This window comes from Patella vulgata, chromosome 5, assembly GCF_932274485.2.
Source record: "Patella vulgata chromosome 5, xgPatVulg1.2, whole genome shotgun sequence".
In the NCBI taxonomy this organism is placed as follows: domain Eukaryota; kingdom Metazoa; phylum Mollusca; class Gastropoda; family Patellidae; genus Patella; species Patella vulgata.
Genome location: NC_065883.2, coordinates 67,798,791 through 67,825,531, shown reverse-complemented (window position 1 = coordinate 67,825,531; position 26,741 = coordinate 67,798,791). Strand labels below are relative to the sequence as shown.

Here is a 26,741-nt window from a genome sequence, read left to right as displayed (position 1 = left end):
CTGTTCTGCTCTGACTGATGGGCATATACGTCGTACACAGGGCCGTAACTAGCTTAGAGGAATGAGGGGGCGGGAAGTGTTTCCAGGGGTGCTTTAAAATTGCCAGACAATGTATATCTATTTTTATTATGGTCGACAATTTTTTTATGGGTCTGGTCATACAGTGTGCTATGAGGGAAATTTTGCCACACAGCAGCACCACAGCCTCTTATATCTAATTCTAATTGTCAAGGGGTCTTTTCCTTGCATGGGACCTCAGTTTTCTTTCCCATCTGAATGACTGACAGCTGTCCTCGTTAAGCCCTCTGTCCTGCACCACTGACAAGGGAAACCACACCAGAAAATCCTGATGAACTTTCCCGGCCAACACCGGGAGCGAACCCGCGACCCCCAGCCTAGTGAGCCAGCACCTTACTCACTAAGCCACCGTGGCTAACACTCTGTGTGTACCAAGTACTTTATAATATAAGCCAGCATTCTCCCATGTGGACATTACCTCACTCTGCAAGCATCAAATCTGATTGACTTGGAAACTTTAAAATTAATGTGTATACTTTTTCATTCTAAGCTAGCCATATCCAAACTCCATGAGCCAATATTCCTCCTTTGTGACTGATGCTAAGATTCTGTTATTTCTGTTGCTAGCCAGGACATACTCCAAATCACGTACTTCGCTACTTCCTACTCCAAATTCGCAGCGCCTGTCTTAGGACTTGGGACGGACTTCCTTTGAATCCAGTAAAAAACGAAAATATAAGATGGCATCGAGAGTTTTTCATGTTAATAAATGTCTAATTAATAGTTAACATTTCAGACCTAAAGAAAGACATGCAACAGGCAGATTTAGCTCTTGCATAATGTATGTTTAATACAGGTACAGGTTCTAAGTTGTTTTAATTGATTTCAAAGGGAACCACAGTGCTAGACAAAAGTCTACAATATTGCGGTTAGATACATATCTGGCCCCCGGTTTTACAAAGCATTCTCAGACTTAGGTGAAGAATCTACTCAACTATCAAGCACTGTTTATGTGAAATTCTTTAATCCAGAAACACAAAACTTTGCACATAGTTTCTTATTAATGTATTTGATACAAATGTACATTAAAACAACAAAAGTTTTATAAAGGGTATATTTTAGTAAAAATAAGGCCAACAATTTTGAGTAAATTCTTAAGTCTGAAAATGTTTTGTGAAACCCAGGCCAGTATTATAAACTGTTTCTTGGGTTAAAACCCTAACCCATTCATACCTGTATTATAAACCCCATCTCAGGTAAAAAGATACCTGTATAATAAACCGTTTCTCAGGTAAAATTGAGGTAAAATCAGAAATACATAATATATAAGCAGATCAATAATTAATATCTTATCTATGTACAGGTAGGCTCAATCCATGTAATCGCTGCAGCAGCAGCTGTTGTGTTAAATCTTAAAGGATATCATACAGACTAATTATCGTAATGTGATTAATTGAAGCTGTCAAAAATTTTAACGGCTTACAATTCTGATGGAAGATTTACTTTTTTCATCTCTTGGTGTAATATGTGATTACAAGTAAACTTCGTGGCAGACTTGTCTTAGGTCAATTAGTATGTGACATGCAAGGGTCAAAGGGTCAAAGGATATGGGTTTTCTGTAGACTGATGTAATACCTGAACAGTAAATATCCTTATATCATTCATATCACATGGGTTCAACATATAAGGATCGCTACAGATTTAGAAAGTATTTAATTTTCTGTTTTGATTTTATTACATCATCCTAAACCATATGTTGCCTATTTTAAATTCTCCTGTAGCCTATAGCAGGAAATTATTCTGAATAACTTGAAGAGTTCAATATGAAATGAAATGGGGTTTAACATCCTTCTTTTATGCTCCCCCGGGCTAATTCAAAGATATATTTCGATCCCTGCATTGGCCGAGAAAGTTCATCCAGATTTTCCGACGTGGTTTCCCCTTGTCAGTGATGCAGGACGGAGGACCTGACAAGGACAGCTGTCTAGTCTTTTGGATGAGACGAAAAAACGAGGTCCGGTGTATATATTGGAATGCATGTAAAAGATCCCCTGGCAGTTGGAATTCGATATAAGAGTAGGCGATAGTGCCGCTGCCCGGGCAAAATTTCCCTCATAGCACACTGTATGGTGTATGCCCGTCTTCATTAGCCCTGTATAGGAGCAGAACAGTAGGACATTAAACCCCATTTCAATTCATTTCATTTCGAAGATATATACGCTACGCCATGCATTGTGCTATGAGGGAAATTTCCCCGAAGAGCTGCACTACAGCTTACTCTTATTTCGAAATTGCAACTGTCTAGGGTTCTTTATCATGTGCGCCAGCCAGTGTGTACACTGTACACAGCACTTTCAGTTTCCGTTCCATCCGAAAGACTACACAGTTGCTTGCCAGACCCTCTGTCCTGCACCACTGTCTGACGAGGGGAAACCAGGTCAGAAAATCTTGAGAAACTTTCTCATCCAACACCAGGATCATAGCATTGTTGGGATGTAAAGTGTTGCACTTTGAGCTCTGGCAGGTTGCAGTCGTGAGTTCCACCTCTGTGGCTTGGAAATGGGGACACCTCCTCTAACCTTGTGGATTAAAATTACTCTGGGTACTCCAGTTTTCACTGCAGGAATAAACCCATGTGCATGCACTGAATTGACTCAAATAATGGTTCGTCTGCTATATCAACCAGAGTGCAAGCGGACGTTAAATCCCAAATTAATAAAAACAATCACTGAATTGTTGTCTGAAACTTCTGGCCCACCACAAGTCACTACATCAGCACTTATATTGTGACTTAACCAGTAAATCCATTGAGGTTTAAAGTTAATACAAGAGACTTCTATTATTTCTTTCTCGGTGCAGTTGGGGAAGAAAAAGTATACGATGTTGTTATATTCTATTGATACTGAAATATTTCATTTGCATTTCTGTTCATAGAGCTGATCTCATCGTCGGAATATCCCTACTTTCGTTTGCGTATTAACCTTGACCTTCAAGAGTTTAATGATCTCAATATCCGTGTCGAGGTTATCCAGCTGTAACTGTTTAATTGCGTTGCCATTATATTTCCAGACGGTCCGAGACTACAACGATAACGAGGCTTGATTGCTCGGCGAATCTATGGAAATCTAAGCAGCCACAAAACAGCTGCTTTTCTTTGTTATTTTTTAAACCAATTACTGTAGACGTGGAATCATAAATAAGAGGAATTCGCACCTTAGATTTCCTCGGGCCAGACCGTTGGGTCAGCTCTGTGCCCCAAAATATCCAGAGGAAGGTCGCAGTAACTGTGTGAACTTCCGACTTAGTACACGCAACAGAAATTATTGGATGACTTAGCCAACACACGAGACGAGGTGAATAATAGCAAAGATCAGTCGCGTTTAAAATAAGAATGTACTTTATTTATTTTATAAAAATGGTGTTTTTATGATGGGGTTAGAAATATAGGTCAAATTTACAAGGAATGATAAAATATTGGACATCAGAAAGAAGAAATATTGAGAGAAATTAGCTGTTGTTTTGGTTGGTTTGAGAAAACGGTAAATCCAACATGGCCGACGTTGATCCAGAAACACTTTTAGAATGGCTTCAGATGGGCCAAGGAGATGAAAGGGATATGCAATTGATTGCCCTTGAACAATTATGTATGTTGCTTCTGATGTCAGACAACGTGGACAGGTGTTTTGAGAGGTAATTATGTTTATCAATGATTTTACTGCGTATTATCTTAGACAAATCACATTCACAAATACTAGAAATTATAGATGATTTGATTAAGCTTTAGTAGAGCTATTATTTTATTCTAACAAAATAGGTTTTTGTTTCAGCATTTGACATGACAGTTGTTACATCATATCCAGTCAGTAGATAATTAGTCATACTTTCATTTTATAACTTAGTCACTACATGTATGTTCATCGTATCCACATGTTGGATGACATGTAAAAAAAAAAAAAAAAATAATGTCATGAGAGATGTACATTGTACTGTACAATGTACACTATGACTTGGATAATGGTGTAATACTAGCCCCAATGACGTCTTCACTGGAAGAAAACAAGGACTTATCTTCAGAATATAGTTCTATTAATATATTATAGTATTAGTATTACAACATCACAATCCTTAATTAGCATATCAGCTTTTTCATGGAACATAATGCTGTTATTGATATTACATAGATGTTAATATTAACAGGCCTACTGTAGTTATTATTATTAGTACATGTAGGCCTACATGTACATGTAGCATCGGTTGGTTTAAACCTGTTACTGTATTAATTAACATTATGAATTCAATGAAATAGTTCACAAACGATACTTGATTATAATACGTACATGTATGTAATTCATGTACATATCAGATTCATTACATGTACTGGTACAAGCAGCTTATCTGCACTCAGATATTCAATAGACAAATGGCATATCAACGAGCCAAATTTACAAATTGGCATTTATAGGCTAATTACATATATATACGAACACACGTCACCCAGCATGCCCCACGTTCTCTGTTTATGATCAACCGTTCTTCGACCAAGAATTGTAATACATGTACTTGAAGTTTAATAAGAAAACGAAACTATGGATTTGACCCTTTGTCGACTTCATTGATCGGCTGATGATGCACCTAACAGACATCTGCAATGTGTATTCCCAGGCTAATGGTAACTGCCAATTAACCATTCGATAGCAGCTATCCAGGCCTGGTAATATTTAATGATTTTACATGAACCTTTCCAAATTTTGAAATTATATAGCTGACATTTTGAGCTTTTGTGTTAGAGTCGGAAATGTATTAAAAAAATCACTAAAAAACACTAAAAATAAACAGATTTGTATCGTAATGTATAAATGAAATCTGTTTTAATAAACATCATACTTTTTTACACAAATCTGTACCACAAATAAAATGAAATGTGATTGTACATGTAACTGACAAAGTCTGATTCTGTGCCTGACTATATATGTCAGTGACATGTGCCGTACATGTATTTCCAGGCTTGGGAGTATCTATTTTGTTTTCCAACCGATATTTACATGTAAGAGGTTTTATACATGTAATTGTAGAAATGTTGAATGAATATAATTGATTATGCTTCTAACTAAAAGTGCAGATGTGTTATTGGAAAGTGAATGGTCTGGATTTGCATTTCATTAATTGTTTTTTCCTCTTAAATATTGAATGAGGAAATATTTTGATCTGTAATATGATAGACCTAGGATTATAATGTGTAACCAGAGTTTACAGTAGCTCGTTTAACTTTCATTATCTTTTTCCCTAAGAATTTAAAGTTACATGTACATGTACTTCATTACTTGTATTCAAAATGTCAGGTTCACTGAACATTGAAAATCAAATAAATGATAATGAAATGAAATGGGGTTTAAAGTCCTACTGGGCTAATAAAGAAAGGCATACACCATACAGTTTACTATGAGAGTAAATTTTGCCTGGACAGCGGCGGTGCAGCCTACTCTTATATCAAATTCCAACTCTCCAAGGATCTTTTACATGTACGTGCATATCAATGTGTACACAGGACCTCAGTTTTTCGTACCATCCAAACAACTTCAAATATACATGTTGTACAATGTACCTTGCCAGGTCCTGTGTCCAGAACCACGCCTGAAAAATCCTGATAAACGTTCTTGGCTGACACAGGGATCGAACATGGGACCTCCAGGATAGCGAGCTAACGTCCTACTCATGGAGTATATCAAATAGGAAATGAACAAGAGTACCTTAGAGGGTTCATAAGGAGGAAGCTTACTGATTATACTACTGTGTGTAAATAATCTAGCTCATTATTTGATCAATGTTATTCTAACTAATACACATTTTGATTTGGTTGAAATATCAAATTATGTTATTCCGAAATGGCTGGACACCTGTTTGAGATGTAAGTCTGGACATATCACAGTCTTTGTTAGACACAAATTATCACATGTTTTTATTATACATGTAAGATATACGTTGTGTAATAATTTATGCCTGACAGAGTCTGTGACAGATGCCTTGTGTCCAGGCATACATTGTGTGATAATTTGTACTGGACCAAGTCTGTGACATTTACCTTATGTCCAGACTTGTTCAATCAGATGGCACATGTAATTTTTATGAATTGCCTAGTAAACTGACTTGTACATATATTTAACTGCAGTTTCACGGTGACTCGGCATGTAAAGAGTTGGCTTACTAAACAGGTGTTCCGGGGTTTTTCTATCCCGCTGTTTAGGGAAAAGTTTATTAGAGTTTTTTGGTAGGGTTTCAGTTGTGATGGACAGTGGTCCTGGCAATGAATGATATTTAGTCGTTCAAATGGGACGAAAAACTGAGTTCCTGTGTGTACACGTATGCGTGTACATGTATGTAAACGTTATTGTCCATTCTAAATTTCCCTCATCGCACACAGCAAAGTGTAAGCCTGTATTCATTAGATTAGATCAGTTAATGTATTTAACTTAATTTGATGTGTGCTGTTTGAAACCATATTGAGTTCAGTGGGCCCAAATTAATCCTCTCTCTGTGAAACAGGAAATCAGGTGGTCTAAAGAACACACTTTAGATCATATACATGTACAGTCATTGATACAAGCCTTGTGGTTTCAGCCCCAGACATATCACATGGAGTAGTGTTGCCTCTCTAACCTCTTGGCTCTCTCTCTCTCTCTCTGTGAAAGAGTGGGTGTACATGTAGATTAATATGAAACTGAAAGAAGTAAATAAATGTGGCACTTGTACATGTATTTAATATCCATTGATGTTTTTCAGGTTACAAAAATGTATTTTTAGTCTTTCTGGTTAAATACCCCCTTAGCTGTTGTTAATGTTCATTAATATCCATTTCACCTACATTTATTCCTCTTATTGATGACATGTAGAATATGGATGGTTTGATAAAGAGGATGACCCAGAAATGTAAATATAGGTCACCATAAATAAACCTTATTAGTTAGAGACAGAGAGGATGACTTCAGGCCTTTGTTGTTTTATAGATCTAGTTACTATCTTTAGAGTCTTTCATAAAGAGTTTGGTTTCATGTTAAAAATAACATCTCTATGATTTCTTCTAGTGTATACAATTTATTAGTTAGTGTAATCAGGCCATTTGAAATATACATAAATAAATCAGTATTTGAAATAAATATCTCTGATAAATCAGTGTTTATAAATTATACAGAGATGAAAGTAATTAGAGAAAAATCAAAAATATCTTACAGATCAATGTATAATCAGATCGGAATTTACTGGTAATAACAGGTATTGGGTGCAGATAATTTCTTTCACATATATTTTGATTATGTATTTATGATGATTAATATTGAATATTAAATTAATTTTTTTTAACTACATGTACTTGTATTTATATCAAGATTTACCACATTATTTAAAAATAAAAGTATAGCCTTAGTCTACAAATAGATATGAGTCAGTCAGTTAAAATTTTAAAATTACATCTTTTAGAATACGGATCTATGTGTAATAACAATCATAAGGCTACAGTAATTTAATTTTTGGACCAGAAACTGGTTCCCTATTGCTACTCATCCTGTTGTTGATCTTCTTTGTGGGGGCAACGCTACATGTATTAAAAAACCCCACTAAAACTCTGCCAATTCATTTACGCTTGCCATAAAACTTGGCAGACTTGTTCCATGAATAATATAATTTTTGATTAGACATAACAATTCCAAAATGGCGGCAATGACGTACTATGTTAGTTCTTTTGGGTTTTGACCAATAAATGGTCCATTAAGTCCTTTTTTGTGTTTGAAATTTCAAAACCTAAAAACTAAAAATAGATTATTTTCCCCTCCAAAGAAATTGAAAAAGAAAAAATACATGTAAAATGTAGTTGAAACTGGTTTGGCCTGTGTATCACTTTGATGTATGTATGTTTAATTTTCAACTTTTATTTGATTTAAACGAATGAATGAGTTAGTATTGATTTTAATTAGTGGTTAATTATATATTTATTGTGTGTCAGGTGGTCGTCTATATTATTGTTGTGATACCATGTCAACCAGTGAACATAGACAACCATATATAGTTCATGTGGTCATGTTCAACAATCACGATTAAAATATATTTCCTCAACAGTAAAGAGAGGTAATACAGGCCTAGCTTGTTCCTCAATCCTTTTCTGAGAATTACAATGTAAATATTGTTAAATAAAAAAAAAAACAGTGGAGATCCTAAATGTACAGGACATACAAAATGAAATGTAGATTAATGTCCTATTTTTCTGAAACATCCAGGCTAATGAAGGTGGGCCTACATTCTACATGTACACAATGGAGTGTGCTACATGTAGGAATGAATTTTGCCCGAAGAGTGGGGGATACGGTCTATTCTTATATCAAATTCCAACTGTCGAGGCTTTTACTCCCACACCAACGAATACCAGGCACAGATCTATTGATAGAAAATCGGTTGAAGGGGGTTTGGGAATTAATTTAGTCATGTGACTTCTTTAATTCATTGTAGGCTTATTTTGAAATTGGAGTGTTTAAATACATTATGTATACTTTCAGAGTTTGATGTCTCAAATTTATAACCCAATTAAATCAATACAGAAAATAAAGCCATATTGCTAATGTTATTGTTTGTATTGTCCATTTATATCCTTTTCCTGGCCAGTCACACAATGTTAATTTATGTTTGGACAGATGTCTTTCAGGGTCATAAGCCACATAACACAGTACACAGTCAGAAAAATGTGAGGGTTATTCTCACTTGAACATTTATATTTACAGTACCCTACTTCACAGTAATACAATAAACTTATTCAAAAATACAAATCTGTAACAAAAATTCATTTACATCCTAAAAGTAGTAGTACCAGGTTTTCTAGAAAGGTACATGTACTAAGCATGAGTGTACATGTGCATGTGCCTTCTAAAGAATACTGCATGTACGTATACCACGAAATCAACTGATATGTTGCACTTAGATTTTAGAAACCCTAAGCTACTTGTATTTGATAATATAGAAGGCAAAATCAGGAAGTATGGCTCTTTGTTATGGTGTGGGATGTGTGTTGCTGAATAGTTTATGTAGATCATGAGTTTTCTCCGGCTTCTTATATTCCTCTCGCTACTAATAAAAAAAAAAAAAACTTGTGTGCTACTAGCAAATTATTGAAATAAGATTGTACATGTACCATGTTTAGTCCCACACTTACATACATGTATGTATCTATTTTGTGTGGAGTGGAATTAAAACCCCATCTTGATCCGTTCGGGGATCACGTGGCTAAGTGGGCAAGACGCTGGCTCGCTAGCCTGGAGGTCGGGTGTTCGATCCCTGTATTGGCCGAGAAAGTTTATCCAGATTTTCCGGCGTCGTTTCCCCATGTCAGTGATGCAGGACGTAGGGCCTGACAAGGACAGCTGTCTAGTCGTTCGGATGGTATGGAAAACTGAGGTCCCGTGTACATATTGGCGTGCACGTAAAAGATCCCTTGGCAGTTGGAATTCAATATAAGAGTAGGCCGTAGCGCTGCTGCCCGGGCAAAATTTCCCTCAGAGCACACTGTATGGCGTATGCCCGTCTTCATTAGCCCAGTTTAGGAGCAAAACAGTAGGACGTTAAACCCCATTTCATTTCATTTCATTTTCTGTGGAAGGATTGAGTGATTTTGAATCCTTCCCCATCCCTCTCCTGTAACACATAATCCATATTGATTGATTTATTATTAAAATGGTACTGCCATGGCAATATTCCCTGTGTAAACATACATATCTACATGTACCATGAAATGATCATATACCAAATGTTGACTATAGGCCTATACCTTATTTATGCATGGCAAGAAGGTTTGACTCCCTAACCTGCAATCATGCAAATTACAGTAGTTTCAAGATGACCTAGTTTGTGTTAAGTGGATGTTCGACCCCATCATCATCCACATTAATCTGCCATTGGGATGGTTGTAAAATTATAAACACTATCTAAGTTCATTAGGATCTACATGTATTGCTAATAATAACATCCATTATTATACAGACTACATGTAGGCCCTACCTGAATTAAATTACAGGTAAATGTAACAGGTAGTTAGTGGCATGTCTCTGATTGGTCATCATAATGTCAGGTCAGAATTTATTTCTTCTTGATAATGATCAGAGAATCCTAAACGAGATGTAAGCTCAGTTATAAATATAAACCGTAATTGTATTCCACAGAACTGTGTCTTACGTATTTCCTGTCGTAACAAATGAAATTAAAACAAGTTACATACATCTAATTACAATCTGATTAAAACACAGATCCTATTTTGTTTTGTTTTTTATAATTCAAAATTTCATTTTACTTGTCTTTACTACACAAGGATCTGGAAGAGTTTTTATACAATGTATAACCTGCATTCTGGATGATGTGAGGGATTAGCCAATGAAATGGTCTGTTAAGGCGAGTTTTTGGCGTGAGGTACACGGAACTGTGGGTAACCCACTAGAAACATCAGTGCTGATTGGTTAATCAAATGTCTGACATCATGGGGCCAAAAGCTGCTCATATTACCTCTCACGCAACCTTCCACTACAACCGACCTTTACGTAGTAGAGGCCATCAAAAGTATAAAAAAAATGAAACGAAATAAAGATCTGTATTTTTATCTGATTGTAATGGCAAAATTTCCGTAAAACATAACGATATGCGTATGCCCTGAGACACCTGGGTTGGCACTTTTAGCACAACCTGTTCAGACAACCAAGGTGGACCAGCTTTTTAAAAAGGCTTTTCTATAACACAGATTATACATGTATGGTTGGGTTTTTAAACTGGTTAATTTAGCTACCATATTAATTCAGTAACAACAATGGCAAATTTAATATAAATGTATGAATAGATCACCATTTACCACTATGATTCAGTTCTTTCATATGAAGTAAATAAAATTTAATGAATAAACCAGTTTTTAAAACGTCCCTGAGTTATGTATATATAATATAATAGATGGCCTATTAAAGTCTGTATTAAGGGGCTGTACATGTACTTTGCACTATGATACATGGTACAATGAACATGTACATCAAATCTGTATCCAGGAATGGGATGAAACGACCCTATATTAGGGGGATGAAATGACCCATGTAAATTTGGGATGAAACAGCCCGGATGAAACAGCTCAGGATGAAACGGTCGCATAGGCGTACGAGCTGGGGGGGCTGGGGGGGGGGCGGCCGCCCCCCCATTTTGGGCACCAAATGCTGGGAAAATTTGGGCACACAATTGTATTTTGTAAAAGTTGTATAAAAAAAGATATTGTGTTCTTGAATGTGTCCAATTTAACAGCGAATTTATTATTATTATGTAACATACTAAGAAGCTAACTACATTTTTGGGGCACCATCCACCACGGCCCCCCCCCCCCCCCCCAGTCAAAAATTTCCCCGTACGCCTATGAACGGTCGTGGGATGAAAAGACCTACTCCCTCCTGGGATTTCAACTCACTATTAAGACCACTTTATATCAGTCCAGTAACTGTACTTCAAAAACAATTCTGATGGATATACATGTACATGTGTAGTAACTAATTTTTATAATCTACATGTACAGTATTGAAAAGAAATTCACCGGGAAATATTCTGACATTTTAAATTACCTAATTGCCAAGAGATAACTTGTATGAAGTGAACTAATTCCCATGCACTTTTGTCTGCACACCATATTAAAGGTCAGATTCTTTACTGCATTGTTAGGCACTGGTTGCCGTGGTAATGGTTCGTTACTAAAAGTCTAAACAACTTGTTTTCATCATATAACATTTCTAGGAAGGTTGCCAATTAGAAGTTTAACTATAAATAAATATATCAAGTAAAAATGAATATACCTGTATTATAAATCATTTCTCAGGAAAAAAAAGTACCTGTATTATAAATCGTTTCTCAGGTAAAAATATACTTGTATAAAAATCGTTTCTCACTTAAAAACATAGCTGTATATAAATCGTTTCTCAGGTAAAAACATACCTGTATATAATTTAATATAAACTGTTCTCAGGTAAAAATATCCTGTACCTTGTGAACTTGTACCTATATATGTACATTGTATTTAAACCGTTTCTCCAGTTGATTGTTTTTTAATTTAGCGAAGTATATGATATGATGTATAAACTGAAAATTCGATAAATATACATACATACATGTACATATAAGCTATAACAAAGGTGTTATTATCTACTGTCTTCTCACATATACATGTACTTAGAGCATTGATCGCAAATTTCTGTTTTATTTTTGGGCTTTCCTAAGACCACCTCAAATTATATTTCATATTTTGTGAGAACATGAGGCTGTTGTTGTTTATATAGACTTAAGTACTTTTTTATGACTTAGTTTTATTGTCGTTGTTAAGTATGTTATATATGTTAATGGTTTATAGAGTATAAAACAGATGGGTTGTTTTCATACACACACTTATTGTAATCTAGATTTCAAGTGTCAGACATTACATTATTTTCATGCCAATCAATTGCTTTAAATGGTTATAAAAGTGACTGGAGTCGGATAGTCTGAGATTGGTACATGTACATGTACATGTGGGAGGGCATGTAACAGAACCCCAAACCAGGGCTTACACTTTAAAATCTTGCCAACCATTGAATATTGGTTGTATTTTATTTTTATCAGATTAGTAAGATATATTTCCAAAGATTATTTTTAGCATTATACAAGTGTTTTTCAACATAAAAACTATATAAAGGTTACATGTAAATTCTTTTAAATTCTAATTTTATGACATACAATGAGTAATTTAAAGTGACTGATATGTAAATTCTACAGCCATCTAATTCCACTGCCATTCAATCAAGACAGTTGAATATGGCTGAATTCTATGCCTAGTGCCTATTTCCTGTATCTTTCGCTAATTCTCAGACTGGCACATGCCTGTCCTTTCGACTCGCTTCGAGTAGCATCCTACTTTTCTGCAGTGACTGGACTAATGAAGACAGGCATACATGTACATGTTCACCACTTTTCATCCCATCCAAATGACTATAACACTGTCCTTTGCCAGACTCTCTGTCCTAAACCATTGACATGTAAAATATGTGTATATAGACTATACATGTATATAGTGGTGATGATTAAAGTATTAATATTTTATATAAAAGTTTCCTGGATGAATCACATCATTAAATTGATTATATAATTAAATTTTTAAAGGAAGTATTTATTATATAGCATAGCAGGATGTAAATATGTTTAATATTTAAAGTAGTAGCAATATTGTTATTAATTTATAAAAACAAATTTATAAAAACAGTCTTTGTTACATTTATAAAAACATAACCACATCCAGTCTTTGTTACATTTATAAAAACAAAACCACATCCAGTCTTTGTAAACCATGTCCAGTCTTTTGTTTAATTTATAAAAAACAAAGCACATCCAGTAAATTTTTAAAAAAAAACCCACATCCAGTAAATTTATAAAAACAAAACTACATTCAGTAAATTTATATAAAAAAACACATCCAGTAAATTTATGAAAAAAAACACATCCACTATCCAGTAAATTTATGAAAAAAAACACATTCACTATCCAGTAAATTTATGAAAAAAAACACATCCACTATCCAGTAAATTTATGAAAAAAACCACATCCAGTAAATTTATGAAAAAAAAAAACACCCAGTAAATTTATGAAAAAAACCACATCCAGTAAATTTATGAAAAAAAACCCACATCCAGTAAATTTATAAAAACAAAACCACATCCAGTAAATTTATAAAAACAAAACCACATTCAGTCTTTTCATAGAGCTGGAATGTACTTAATTAATGTCATCTACAAACATATTGAATCGTAACTAACCATCACATTTCTTATTACAAAATTTGAAAACTCTAAATCTTACATGTAAATTGATCAGCTAACAAAACAATGTTTGTTTATAGGAAGTGACATTACACAATATACAGAGAGAGATAAGGAATGGGTAATATTCAAGAACATTGCAAGTGCCGAAGTTTGAGCTTGAAATAAATATAGTACATTTTCAACAATTACATGTAGTAATATAATTTAAAGCTGATTAATGACAACAGATTATTCTGGTGAACATGTATATAGAATTATTTTACCTTTAATCTATTACTAGTTAGTTTTGATCCTACCTGTAAATTAATTATAAGCTTGGGATCTGATACACATAACTTGTTATACCACTACTGTTACTGTAGATAAAACACCTGGATCATTCATATACATGTACATATACATAAAAGACTTACAGTTACTTCATGTATAATAAATAATAGGCTGATTATTAATTACATACCTGCACATTCACAGACCTTTATTACAGGTACTGCACATCAGCTATTAATGTCTACTATGTACATCAAAGTTAAATAGCTGGTGATGGGAGTAACCCAGGGCTTTTGTTTCAGTTATATTTACAAGTCAAGAAAGACTGACAGTGAAATTGATCACTCAATAGTCAAGGTCATAAAGCATCTGTCATAGTCATTGTCAGGCCCCTGATCTGTTTTTAGTGTCCTGAAAATACTCCGATTACGTTAACGACAAAAAAGGAATAAAAACATTGTCTGACAACTTAGGTGTATGTTTGTTTTGTTGCCTGGCAACTTATGTTTAACATATTTAATAAAGAAATCAATATACAATTTGTATTTAATGTACTTTCAGTTGTCCACCAAGAACTTTTCTACCAGCTTTATGTCGGATATTTCTAGATGAATGTGCCCCAGATAATGTATTAGAAGTTACAGCTCGTGCCATTACATACTATCTTGATGTCTCGGCCGAATGTACCAGGCGTATTGTTGCCGTCGATGGCGCCATCAAAGCTCTGTGTAACAGATTGGTGGTGGCAGAAATGTCCTCTAGAACAAGCAAAGACTTAGCTGAACAATGCATCAAGGTAAACTCAATAATCGTATATTAGTTGCAGATAAATTACTGTTTTGAACTTTCATATAATTTGAGAGATCATCATCAGGGCTGGAAAATTTCTCCAATTTATAGCGATGTGAAAATTTTGAGGATATTTTTTGCAATAATCCCATTTAAAATTATTTAACTGTCAGATAAGCCGCGAGATTATATACGATTGATATTTCGATTCTGTTTTCTCAATTAAATGTTAAATATTGTAACCAATTTGAGTAGATTCTAGCATGGATAAAGCCCTGGAAAATATTTTTCAAAATGCAAACAACATTGTATATCTGATTTTCAAATCCTGATTCGCCATTTGCAATTTCACAAAAATATCAAATTTTTCAAGGCTTAATACATCATGTATTTGCTAAATATGTAAACAGATTGATTATTTAACATTTAATGAAGAAAGATTCATCTTTCACAATAATGTAGTTTGCAGTGGGCGTCCTTGATGAAGGAATTCCCAATCCATCGATAGTAAAAACTGTTCCATGTGACCTTATCGATGGTAAGAGAACCTTATTTTGACATATCGGGATTAAATTCCATTTCAACCACAAAAACTAACGTTTGTCAACACACTAGTTTGTAATGAATGAACAGGAAAACAATGCTGTAAGTAAAGTTAAACAATGAGGTCACATGAGACCGTCTGCTCTATGGTGCCACTTATAAATTTTGCCCCCATATCTCTAGCAAGGATGCCCATTGATCCCTATTATTTAAAATGGCGCATCTAGACTTTAATCCACACTCTGTATCATTCTTTTTGATCAAAGTTTTTTTTATTTGTGCAGGTGATGGAATTAATCTGTACAAGAGAATCAGGAGCTGTTTTTGAAGCAGGCGGATTAAACTGTGTTTTGACTTTCATACGAGAACATGGATCACAAGTCCATAAAGATACTCTTCATTCTTCCATGTCAGTTGTATCGAGATTATGTGGTAAAATGGAACCGCAGGATGCAGCGCTTGAGAATTGCGTGGAATCGCTTTCAACCCTTCTCGAACATGATGATTCATATGTAAGATTTTAATTTGCTTTCCCTTCACTTCTTTTTACACTTCGTAATCATAAATTGATGAATAATATATAGGAGAGAATTGTACATATCTATAATTAATGTAGTGGATTCTGTGAACTGACAAGATTAAAACTTGGATAATAGCCAAACATTTAGAATAAACATTGTTGCCAATGGAATCAATTTGAACTTAATATATTTAAAGAGAAATAGAAAGAGCGAAGGTATAACAAAACGAAACTAAATTTATCTATTTTACTCAGATTGTACTTCTATGATTCATTAGATAAATAACAACCCCAATCTTTATATTTTAATTTTCTATATCTACATCATATTTATTTAGACTTCTTTTAGACCCATGCTTAACTTTATTTTAATATTTTATCTTATTTCTGATGTAAAGTTCCATTTTAAATTACATATTTATGTATTTGATACTAATAATTATTTTATTGTAAAGCGCCTTGGAACATTTTATGAAAAGGGCACTATATAAATCTATGATAATAATAATTTATACTGTTGAATATCTTTGACATGATTCTACTACCAAATTATGAATAATAACTTTCGGAGTAGAACCAAACCAATTTGAATTTCTGTTATTCATGTACACCTGTAAAACTGTCCTTCTTATTTCCTTTGGGAGAAAGAGGAAGGTTGAATGGCCGAATAGTTAGCACATGCGCGTTGTATCATAAGGTCTGTCATTGAGTCAACTGGCAGGGTTTTGACGGGTCTTCCGGTTTCCTCCCACTACTAAAGACCCCTACACGAAAGCGAATTATTGAAATAAAATTGAACTGTGTTAGTCCCAAAATGACCTATTTTGTGTCGAGTGGAGGTTAAACCCGATTTCTCTCTCTCTATCCAACTCTCTATCTCTCTCTCTCTCACTTTTTTGAGGAAGACTTATTTAAAAACCATAATTACTTGGTTGTGCTGTTCAAAAGCTTTTTGTTTTTGAAGTTTTAAACAAGCTATCTTTTACGTGATTCAAGTGGTTATTTATTTACCAAGACCCTGAAGAACCGAAAATCAAATTGGCATGGCCTAATTTCCTTCTTTTAATAGAAACAAACAATTTAGATTCAAAGTAGATCAGTTGATGAATTTGATGACTTTTGCTTTTCAATCTGATTAAAATACAGATCTATATTTCGTTTCGTATTTTTATACTTTCGATGGCCTACACTACATGAAGATCTGACCTGTTGTAGCGATGGGTCGCGTCAAGAGGTCATACGAGCAGGTTTGGACCCTATGAAGTCAGACATTTGATTATCCAATCAGCATTGATGCTATTAGTGGATTACCCACAGTTCCGTGTTAAACATGCCTAAAGCTTGCCGTAACAGACCGTTCCATTGGCTAATTTCTCACACCATTCATAACACGTCAATGATATACATGTACTCTTCAAGTTCCTGGTTCAGTAAAGACAAATAAAACGAAATAGGATCTGTGTTTTAATCAGATTGTTTGCTTTTTAAAATGTATTGTTCTGAAATATGAAATCATTTTTATTTTCTTCCCAGGTATCTGACGGAGCTCTAAGATGTTTTGCATCTTTAGCTGATCGTTTTACACGAAGAGGAATCGATCCAGCCCCGCTAGCAAAACACGGTCTGATATTGGAATTAACGCAACGACTACATCAAGTTGGTGACGTGAGTCACAATGTTTCCATAACCAGTACCCCAGGATCATCCAGTATGTCGGCTGATTCTAAATCTAGTCCCAGTATCTCAACAGTTATAAGCCTATTGTCTACGTTATGTCGCGGATCACCTGGTATAACCCATGATTTGCTCCGGTCGGATTTACCCGATGCTATCGAGAGTGGATTACGAGGGGATGAAAGGTAAGTGAAATTGTTAGATGAGTCAGTAATGAATGAAATGAGGATTTAAATGTCTACTTTTCTCCACCAACCGTTCCATTACTAGTCCTGCTATAAAAGTGATTAATAAGTTGGTAGCCTCCTTTCATTTGAGAGGGGGGTTGGGTGGCAGAATGGTTAACATGTGAACATTTCATCATAAGGTCTTGCATTGAGTCAAGTGGTTTCGATTCCCCGGCAAGGAGTAGGGTTGTCTGTCCAACGTCTTGGGTTTTCTCTAGTCCCGAAATGAACTAGTTTGTGTCGAGTGGAGGTTAAACCCCCATTTCTCTCTCCCTTTGATTTGAGCTATTGGTTACATGAGTTATTCATTGGTGGTCAAAATTAGATAATTTTTATTTGTAGATGCTGCTTAGATACAATGAGACTGGTTGATCTATCATTATATTTTATTTGTAGATGTTGCTTGGATACAATGAGACTGGTTGATCTGCTGTTAGTTTTATTGTTTGAGGGACGTAAAGCTCTACCTAAGACAGGTGTGTGTAGTATAACCAGTCGTCTACCTGGATTACGACGAACAGATAGCGCTGGTGAACGTTCACACAGACAGTTGATAGACTGTATACGTAGTAAAGATACAGACGCACTTATAGATGCCATCGATAACGGTAGGTTTATTACTTGTTAAAACCATATTTAAGTATTTATTCGTTATTTTTATACGCCCACATTTTCATGTGGACGTACATTGTCGTCGCCCCGTTCAAACATCCGCCCACAATTTGTTTGTGGACACTCTACAGGTCACAATCTTTGTCCGATTTTTGATGAAACTTGTCTTTGCTGTTGCATCTCATGTGGTTGTCCTCACCTGCAATAGTCAGCTGGTTATTATTCAGCTGGCAATTACCCCTCTCGTAATAATCTTTTCTATTTTGGTAAAAAGCAAATCAAATTTCATAATTATGATGGTGAAATATAATTTTAGGGTTTGGTAAATATGGCAATCTGTAGCCAAGTTGGCAAATTAAATGTAAAGGGGTTTAACGTCCTACTTTTCTGCACCAGCTGGGTTGATGAAGACGGACATACACCATACTGTGTGCTACATGTATGAGAAAAACTTTGCCCAGATAAAGCCTATGCTTGTAATGATTACCAACCGTAGTAGGGATATCTTTCAACATACTACCAATAATATACACAAGACAAGACATTTTAATTTGATAGATGCTTGCCCATGTTAGGAATATGATTTGTTTGATTTATCTTATTTATTTGTTTTTTCTAGGATTTGAAGTCAATTTTATGGATGATGTAGGACAAACTTTATTAAACTGGGCTTCAGCTTTTGGTACCCAAGAAATGGTGAGTAACGAATGTTCTGTTTGAGATGAAATCTGCTGGAGTTCATCGATGATGAGTGTAGATGAAGTAAACGCGACTATATCTGTTGTTGGAAAAATAACACACTTCCATTGTACTAGCTACAACATTTTTCAAATAAGTTTTTACGAATTAGGCCAAGAATAAATAGAGTTGGTCGAAAAAATGTTTTTGTTTTTTTTCCTGTGGTGTTTTTGTTATCTTTTTCCTAGCTTATCTATCTATTTCCTAGTAGGCCTAAGGTTTTTGAAAATAATACCAAAATTCAGTATTGGAATTTGTCTAGAGAAAATCTGCCAAGAACGAGTTAAAGGACCTGGGGAAATGAAAGAGAAAAGTTTATGGTCGGCAATGGTCGTTTAGGTAACCTTAAACAGTGAAAGCTTTAACTTCTGCAGAAGAAGTATCTACTTATGGAGAGGTTGGATGGCTGATTGGTTAGCGTGCGAGCGCTGTATCATAAAGTCTGTCATTGAGTCAACTGGCGTGGTTTTCGAATCCCTGGTTGTACGTGACAAGGAGTAGGGTCGCCTGTCCAACCTCGTGGGTTCTCTCTGGGTCCTCCGGTTTCCTCCCACTGCTAAAGACCCCTATGCGGAAGTGAATTATTGAAATAAAATTAAAACCATATTAAACCCCATTTCTCTCTCTCTCTCTCTCTATCTACTTATGGTTATGAAACTATGGTTGCTGATTGGTTGTTTTTTTTATCTATCTTAGGTTGAGTTTTTATGTGAGAGGGGAGCCGATGTAAATCGTGGATTACGATCTTCATCGTTACATTATGCTGCTTGTTTTGGTCGACCACAGATTGTCAAGGTATAGTTATTATCTTTTCTTGAAAATTATTATAAGAACTTTTACAATTCCATTCCAAAGATGAAAAAACAGATTGAATTCCATTAGTCCATTACTTTTAATTGACATCGAATATCTATTATTATAAATCTGTTTTAAATGACCTTTACTATTATATATGGCAGATGCTTGCATATTACAGTATTTATGTGTCAATTAGTCAGTTGAGATTAAAGACCCCTTTATCTCTATTGGTAGCTGTGTGTTTAATTATAAATATGAAAACTTTCTTAATCAACACTTATATTATAGTGAGCAGGGTGGTCTAGTGGTTAAACTGTGCGCGGGAAAGCACTAGGTCTGTCATTGAGTCAAGTGGCATGGTTTCGATTCCCTTCTGGTTCATAAAAAGGATTAGGGTCTCCTGTACAACCTCATTGGTTTTCTCTGGATCCTCCAATTTCCTCTTACAGCTAAGGACCCCTTTGCGGAACCATATGTTAGTCCCAAAATGACCTAGTTTGTATCGAGTGGATGTTAAACTCTCTGTCTCTCTCTCTATGGTTAGTGAGCCAGTGCATTACTTACTGAGTCATGATGGGTCCCACATTAAAACAAAAATACTACCTTCAAGAATATATGTCATTTTGATGATCTACCTTTTTAAAGTGAATAACCATATGGCCCTTTCTTTCACTTTCAGACATTATTACGATATGGAGCTAACCCTGATTTACGTGACGAGGATGGTAAAACACCGTTAGATAAAGCAAGAGAACGGGGAGATGAAGGACATCGAGAAGTGATTCAGATTCTACAATCACCAGGTAATATTGTCATTTATACAGATAGAAAATAATATTAAATATGTTTACCGATTGGATAGCAGGGCTGTTTTAACAGCATTAAAGGCACTCGGGCATAGAGTGTACTGAGGCCCTACTTGGCGATTATAATGTCTGCATTGAGTCGTTGAGGTGGGTGGGGGAGGGAAGTTGATGGTTAGCGCGTGCGCGTAGTATCGTACGGTCTTCCATTGAGTCAACAGGTGTGGTTTCGATTCCCTGGTTGTATGTGACAGGGAGTAGGGTCGCCTGTCTAACGAAGTTTTTTCTGTGTCCTCCATTTCAGACCCACTGCTAAAAACCTCTATGCGCAAACGAATTATTAAAATTAAATTGAACTATGTGTTAGTCCTGAAATGTCATGGTTTGTGTTCAGTGCATGTTAAACTCCATTGCTCTGTGTATAATTATAATTTATGTTGTTATGATAAAGGTGAATGGATGGTACCTGTACACAGAGAAACATCAACAGCTGAAGTGGAAACTAAAGAGAAGAAAGAAGAAGTCAGTGAACCAGAAAAAGTAGAAGTTGTCGAAGCTAAAGGTGATCCAGAGGTAGCACCTCTCTATGTTAGAAGATTATTACCTACCTTTACACAGGTGTATCACAGTTCTATGTTGGCTTCAGTCAGGTAAATTTTTATTCTCACATTACAATTTAACCACGTTACTCTTTGAAATTTCTGACATGCGGATTTCCGATGGTCGAATTCAAAATGGTCTGCAGAGGATATTGATTTATCATGGAGGCATGACAATAGATAATCATCTGTATTTGCGATGGGATGTGCATATGAATATTCATTGTTGAACCAGCATTTGGTGATAGGTTGTCTCTATGACTACACTCATAACAACCCCCAAGTAAGTAGCTACACGTATGCATACATCCTAAGATATGTTGCGTCTCTATGACTACACTCATAACAACTCCAAGTAAGTAGCTACATGTATGCATACATCGTAGGATATGTTGCGTCTCTATGACTACACTCATAACAATCTCCAAGTAAGTAGCTACATGTATGCATACATCGTAAGATATGATGCACTGAAAGCTCAAACTCTTGCACTCGACAATGTTAGAATTAATGGGGTTGATTTCTTGGACATAACTAAAACTGGTTCCAGAAAATTCATTTTTATTCTTCAATAATCTTGGAAAGTTGCATAGATCAAAATTCACACTAAGTCATTCTTTTGGTCTTCAAAATACTTTCGGTGGGTCTTCTAAATTGACAAAATTGTAATTGAGTGAAATGGAAGGCTTATAAATACAGCTATCTTTTCCTGCAGAATTAAATATATGTTTTTATTTATAGGAAAGCTACCCTGTCATTGATGAGAAAGATGTTACATTATATGAGTGAACCTTTACTATATGATATGTGTAACCCAGAGTTTATTAGCCCAAACTTCGCCTCAAGTTTAACAGAAGTTTTATCAACAGTATTAGATACAGAGGTAAATATTATAAATATCACATTCGAAATCACATTTAAATTATTATAAATATCACATTCAAAATACATGTATTATAAATATTATATTCAAAATATTATAAATATTCATAATATTATAAATATCACATTCAAAATATTATAAATATCACATTCAAATATTATAAATATCTCATTCAAAATATTATAAATACATGTATCACATTCGAGTATTATAAATATCACATTCAAAATATTATAAATATCACATTCAAAATCAGAATCTAATCTTTAAATGTGTTTTTATTACAGGATGATGATGATGGCCATCATACCGTGTTGTTAATCATGCAAGATCTTATGATCAAAGGACAGAATATATTTTTAGAACATTTTGCTAGACTTGGATTATATGGCCGTGTCTTGTCTCTGGCAGGTCCTGTCATAGATGAGGAAGAAGGAGCAAAAGCCAAAGAAGAAAAGGTAAATATGCCAAGGAAATGTAAATGTTATGCAAAACATGTCTTTTAAATAGTCTTATGCAGACAGTCCTGAGACCATCTAGAAAAAAGAGCTAAATTTTGGATGTTTATGTTTGGCCCGGTTCACTGATTTTTAATTGCCTGGAATGCTAATCTAAACAATATGTCCAACTTGAGTGGCATTATTGCTGATATAAAAAGTCCAGTTAGATAAGTGTTGATAGCTATAAACCTGCCATTGTGAGTATCAAATGACAACATTTTAATTTCTAAAATAAAAAGCTCTTTTTTATATAAATCATATTTATTATCGATGATGAGGTTGATAGATAACAGCTTAACACTATTATATACAAATTACTCAATATAACACTTGAAGAATAGCCTAAAAGTATGTAATACAAGGTTGTGGTCTCTTTAGAGGTAAATTTAATATCTGATTGACTTTAAATTAATATCCGTGTTTACAAAGAATCCTATTGATTTTCACCAAATTCCGATAATTACTGCCAGAGTTACATATATCGCCCTATATCACTTTGAAAAATCTGGTGGACGCTCTAGGGGCTAAAGTTAATATCCGATTGACTTTAAATATATACACAGTCTTTAAGGTCATCAGACGAAGAAGCCTGTTGATTTTCAACGATTTCTGATAATGGCTGCCAGATAGTTATCAACTGATTGATTTTATATTCATACACCGTGTTTACGCCTATATATAATAGTTTCGATTGACTTTAGATTGATACACAGAGTTTAAGGTCTTGAGACGAACAAGTATATTGATTTTCAATGATTTTTGATAACTTGAACAGCTAAATACATGACATTAAGTGTTTTGTATATACGTTAGCATGGGCCAAACAAATTCCAATGATTTTCTGATAATTACATCACGAGTTATTACTCTTAATCAGATTTTAGTGTATTGTAAATATTTCATTACCGACAAATATCTCTGTTCCTTTTGATATCCACGCAAATCAGACCTAATTTCCCGTCTTATGACCCCCAATTTTACGAGAAATCACGTTTTTATCTTGTCCGATTATATGTTTATATCCCAAAGTTCTGGGTTCCAGTCGATACTTCGGACCGTGTCAGCCTGGATTATGATACCTGATTGTACGAAAAACTTGTTTTTAAAGCTTGTTCTCTGTCCATCTCTTGCAAAATGTTGGCGTCTCTTGCATGGCAACGCCTGTTTCCAAATATATTTCATATTCAAGCTGTATATTAAATAACAAATAGATTGTTTTGGGGTAACCTCTCCCTGTATTTAAAAAATCCGTAAATGTTCATATTTTTGAACGAACATAAGATATTTTTGGATAAAATTTTCTTTAATAATAATTGATAAGTTTGTAAATAGTATTGTACCTTGTAGTCACATATAATACATGTACGATGGCTCAATAGGCCCTTTTCTATGGAAATAAATATGCATAGATGAATGTAAAATGCCACTGGCAAGAGTTATACAAAGATAATGTGCTCAACAACGCTTATTTTACTTATGCATATTAATCTCCCCAGGAAAAAGGTCCAAAATCATTTAATTGGATAACATCAAATTGGTCAATGTCAAAGTATATGAGTAAAATAGTGTAAGATATTTTATAGCCTGGCTTAGAGAAGTTGCTGTAGATATTACATCTCATTAAATAAGCATATTATTACCGGTACTTTATGTAATATTTGAATCCATTTTTATACGCTGACATTTTCATGTGGACGTATATTGTCGTCGGCTCTGTCCTTCCGTCCGGACGTCCACAATTGTTTGTGAACACTCTTCAGGTCACAATTTTTATCCAATTTCAATGAAACTTGAAATATAGGTTAATCCCCCTAAGATCTCGGTTCCTTTCGATATTGGCATGTACCGGACTGTAACTTCATGGATTATGGCCCCCGATTGTACGAAATATTACGTTTTGAGCTCGTGAACAGTGCAGAGGTCACAATTTTTAGCCGATTTGGTTTAAATTTGAAATTTATGTTTGTATACCCTGGCTAAAACAAGATGCTACATCTAATTAAATAAGCTAATTATTACTTTATGTAATATTTGAATCAATTTTATTTTCATGATATAATTATTATATTAAATTGTTATTAAATTTGTTTATTTCTACATTCAATTTGATTATTTTCTTTTATTCTCTTATTCATTTTTAATTTTAATTTCAATTGAAAATCCCACAGAACCTGATTTCCAAATCATCTAGCTTTTATATTCTAAATATAGAGCAGTGTAATATGACACTTATACACTGCACCATCTAAATAGATAATAATTGGGTGACAATTAATTATCTTTGAGAAGTTGATGACAAGATTCTCTTCAACAAACTTCCATTATCTTTGAGGTCAAATTCCTAAACATGAAGAAATCAGGCTGATTTCTAGTTGGTCTTAAGAGTGCAGAGCAATTATGAGAGATTTTCTCCAAACATGGTATGGCAAGACTGACATCATAGATCCTTGGTAGTTGATCAGCTAGAAAATTGGCCCCTTATCTAAAATACCCTGGGTCAAGAAGCGCGATCATGAGTTTTCATGCACGATCTGTGTTTTTACCATAACTTCAGTAGGAAATATTGAAATAGATTTCTGTCCTCCCATCTTCTCCCAATTTTGTTTCTGAAGCATATCTCCTAAACTGTTCTCAAGATATTTTTACATAACTTTGTACACACATCAACCTATTATTGTAGTTGTTCTTTTCTCAGATTTGATCGTTTTTGTTGTTTTATGATACAATGACACATGAAATTGATGACTGAGACTTCTTTTTTGGATGTCATTAGATTATTCATTAATTCATTATTTTGATATTTAACAGAGTGAGGATTCCTCATTAGAAGATGGTAAAGATATCGTTCAGGGTCGTCCGTATCATTGGAGAGATTGGTGTATAGTACGGGGTAGAGATTGTCTATATTTATGGAGTGATGCTGCAGCGGTTGAATTATCTAACGGAAGTAATGGATGGTTTAGATTTATATTAGACAGTAAACTGGCCACTATGTATTCTAGTGGTAGCCCTGAAGGTGGATCTGATAGCTCAGGTATATGTAGCTTTCATTATTCTGGTTTTCTATTTAAAGACTCCGAAGGCCTCCACTACGAAGATCTGATTGGTTGTGGTGGGTGGCTTTTGACCTTATGACGTCAAACATTTGATTAACCAATCAGCATTGAAGTGTCTAGTGGGTAGACTCAGTTCCGCACACCAAGAACTCGCTGCAACAGAAATGAGCATGTCAGTGTCGATTAGCTGTGAATCCTCACTCTCTCTTAAAGGTTACAATCTATGATTTTGGAGTAAGTGTCAAAAAATCAGTATGTATGTTTGGTTGATGTAACGCTAAACTAGATATCTATCTTGTCTTTCTAGAAAATCGTGGAGAATTTTTAGAGAAATTGCAGCGAGCGAAATCCCAGATAAAAGTTGGTTTAGCGAGTCAGCCGATTTTATCTCATCCTAGTTCTACGAGATTAGTTATAGGTAACTGGTCGTTGTCGTGTAAAAAAGAAGGTGAATTACATATACATAACTCAGACGGACAACAGGTAAGAGGCTGTTTATTTTATATAAGTTACTAGCTGTGTCCATTTTTGTTTCCCCCCTTGTCAGTGGTGCCTAGCAAGGAACATCATCTAATTATTCAAATGAAAAACCAAGGTCTCCATTTACACGTTGGGGTGTATGTAAAAGCGAACCCTGGACTGCTGAAATTCGAAATATGTGTAGGCCATAGCACTGCTGCCTGGACAAAATTTCCTGACAAGGACAGCTGTCTAGTCGTTCGGATGGGATGAAAACCGAGGTCCTGTCTACATATTGGCGTGCACGTAAAAGATTCCTTGGCAGTTGGCATTCGATATAAGAGTAGAACATAGTGGCGCTGTCCAGGCAAAATTTCCCACATGGCACACTGCGTGGCATATGCCCGTCTTCATTAG

At 34.9% G+C, this 26,741-nt stretch overlaps 1 protein-coding gene across 5 annotated transcripts in view; it reads left to right on the top strand.

Annotated features, from left to right (window-relative positions):
- Positions 1–3,116: 3,116 nt before the first annotated feature.
- Positions 3,117–26,741, top strand: part of LOC126821879 (E3 ubiquitin-protein ligase HECTD1) — a 57,465-nt gene continuing 33,840 nt past the window's right edge. For all 5 annotated transcript variants that reach the window (XM_050550461.2, XM_050550460.2, XM_050550462.2 and 2 more), the window contains exons 1-13: positions 3,117–3,708; positions 14,685–14,919; positions 15,740–15,967; positions 17,509–17,834; positions 18,273–18,484; positions 19,108–19,184; positions 19,923–20,021; positions 20,704–20,827; positions 21,279–21,477; positions 22,168–22,309; positions 22,597–22,767; positions 25,618–25,843; positions 26,173–26,348. In XM_050550461.2, the coding sequence (XP_050406418.1) occupies positions 3,569–3,708; positions 14,685–14,919; positions 15,740–15,967; positions 17,509–17,834; positions 18,273–18,484; positions 19,108–19,184; positions 19,923–20,021; positions 20,704–20,827; positions 21,279–21,477; positions 22,168–22,309; positions 22,597–22,767; positions 25,618–25,843; positions 26,173–26,348 (2,355 nt within the window). In that variant the 5' untranslated portion in view covers positions 3,117–3,568. The remainder of the gene's footprint in view (positions 3,709–14,684; positions 14,920–15,739; positions 15,968–17,508; positions 17,835–18,272; positions 18,485–19,107; positions 19,185–19,922; positions 20,022–20,703; positions 20,828–21,278; positions 21,478–22,167; positions 22,310–22,596; positions 22,768–25,617; positions 25,844–26,172; positions 26,349–26,741) is intronic.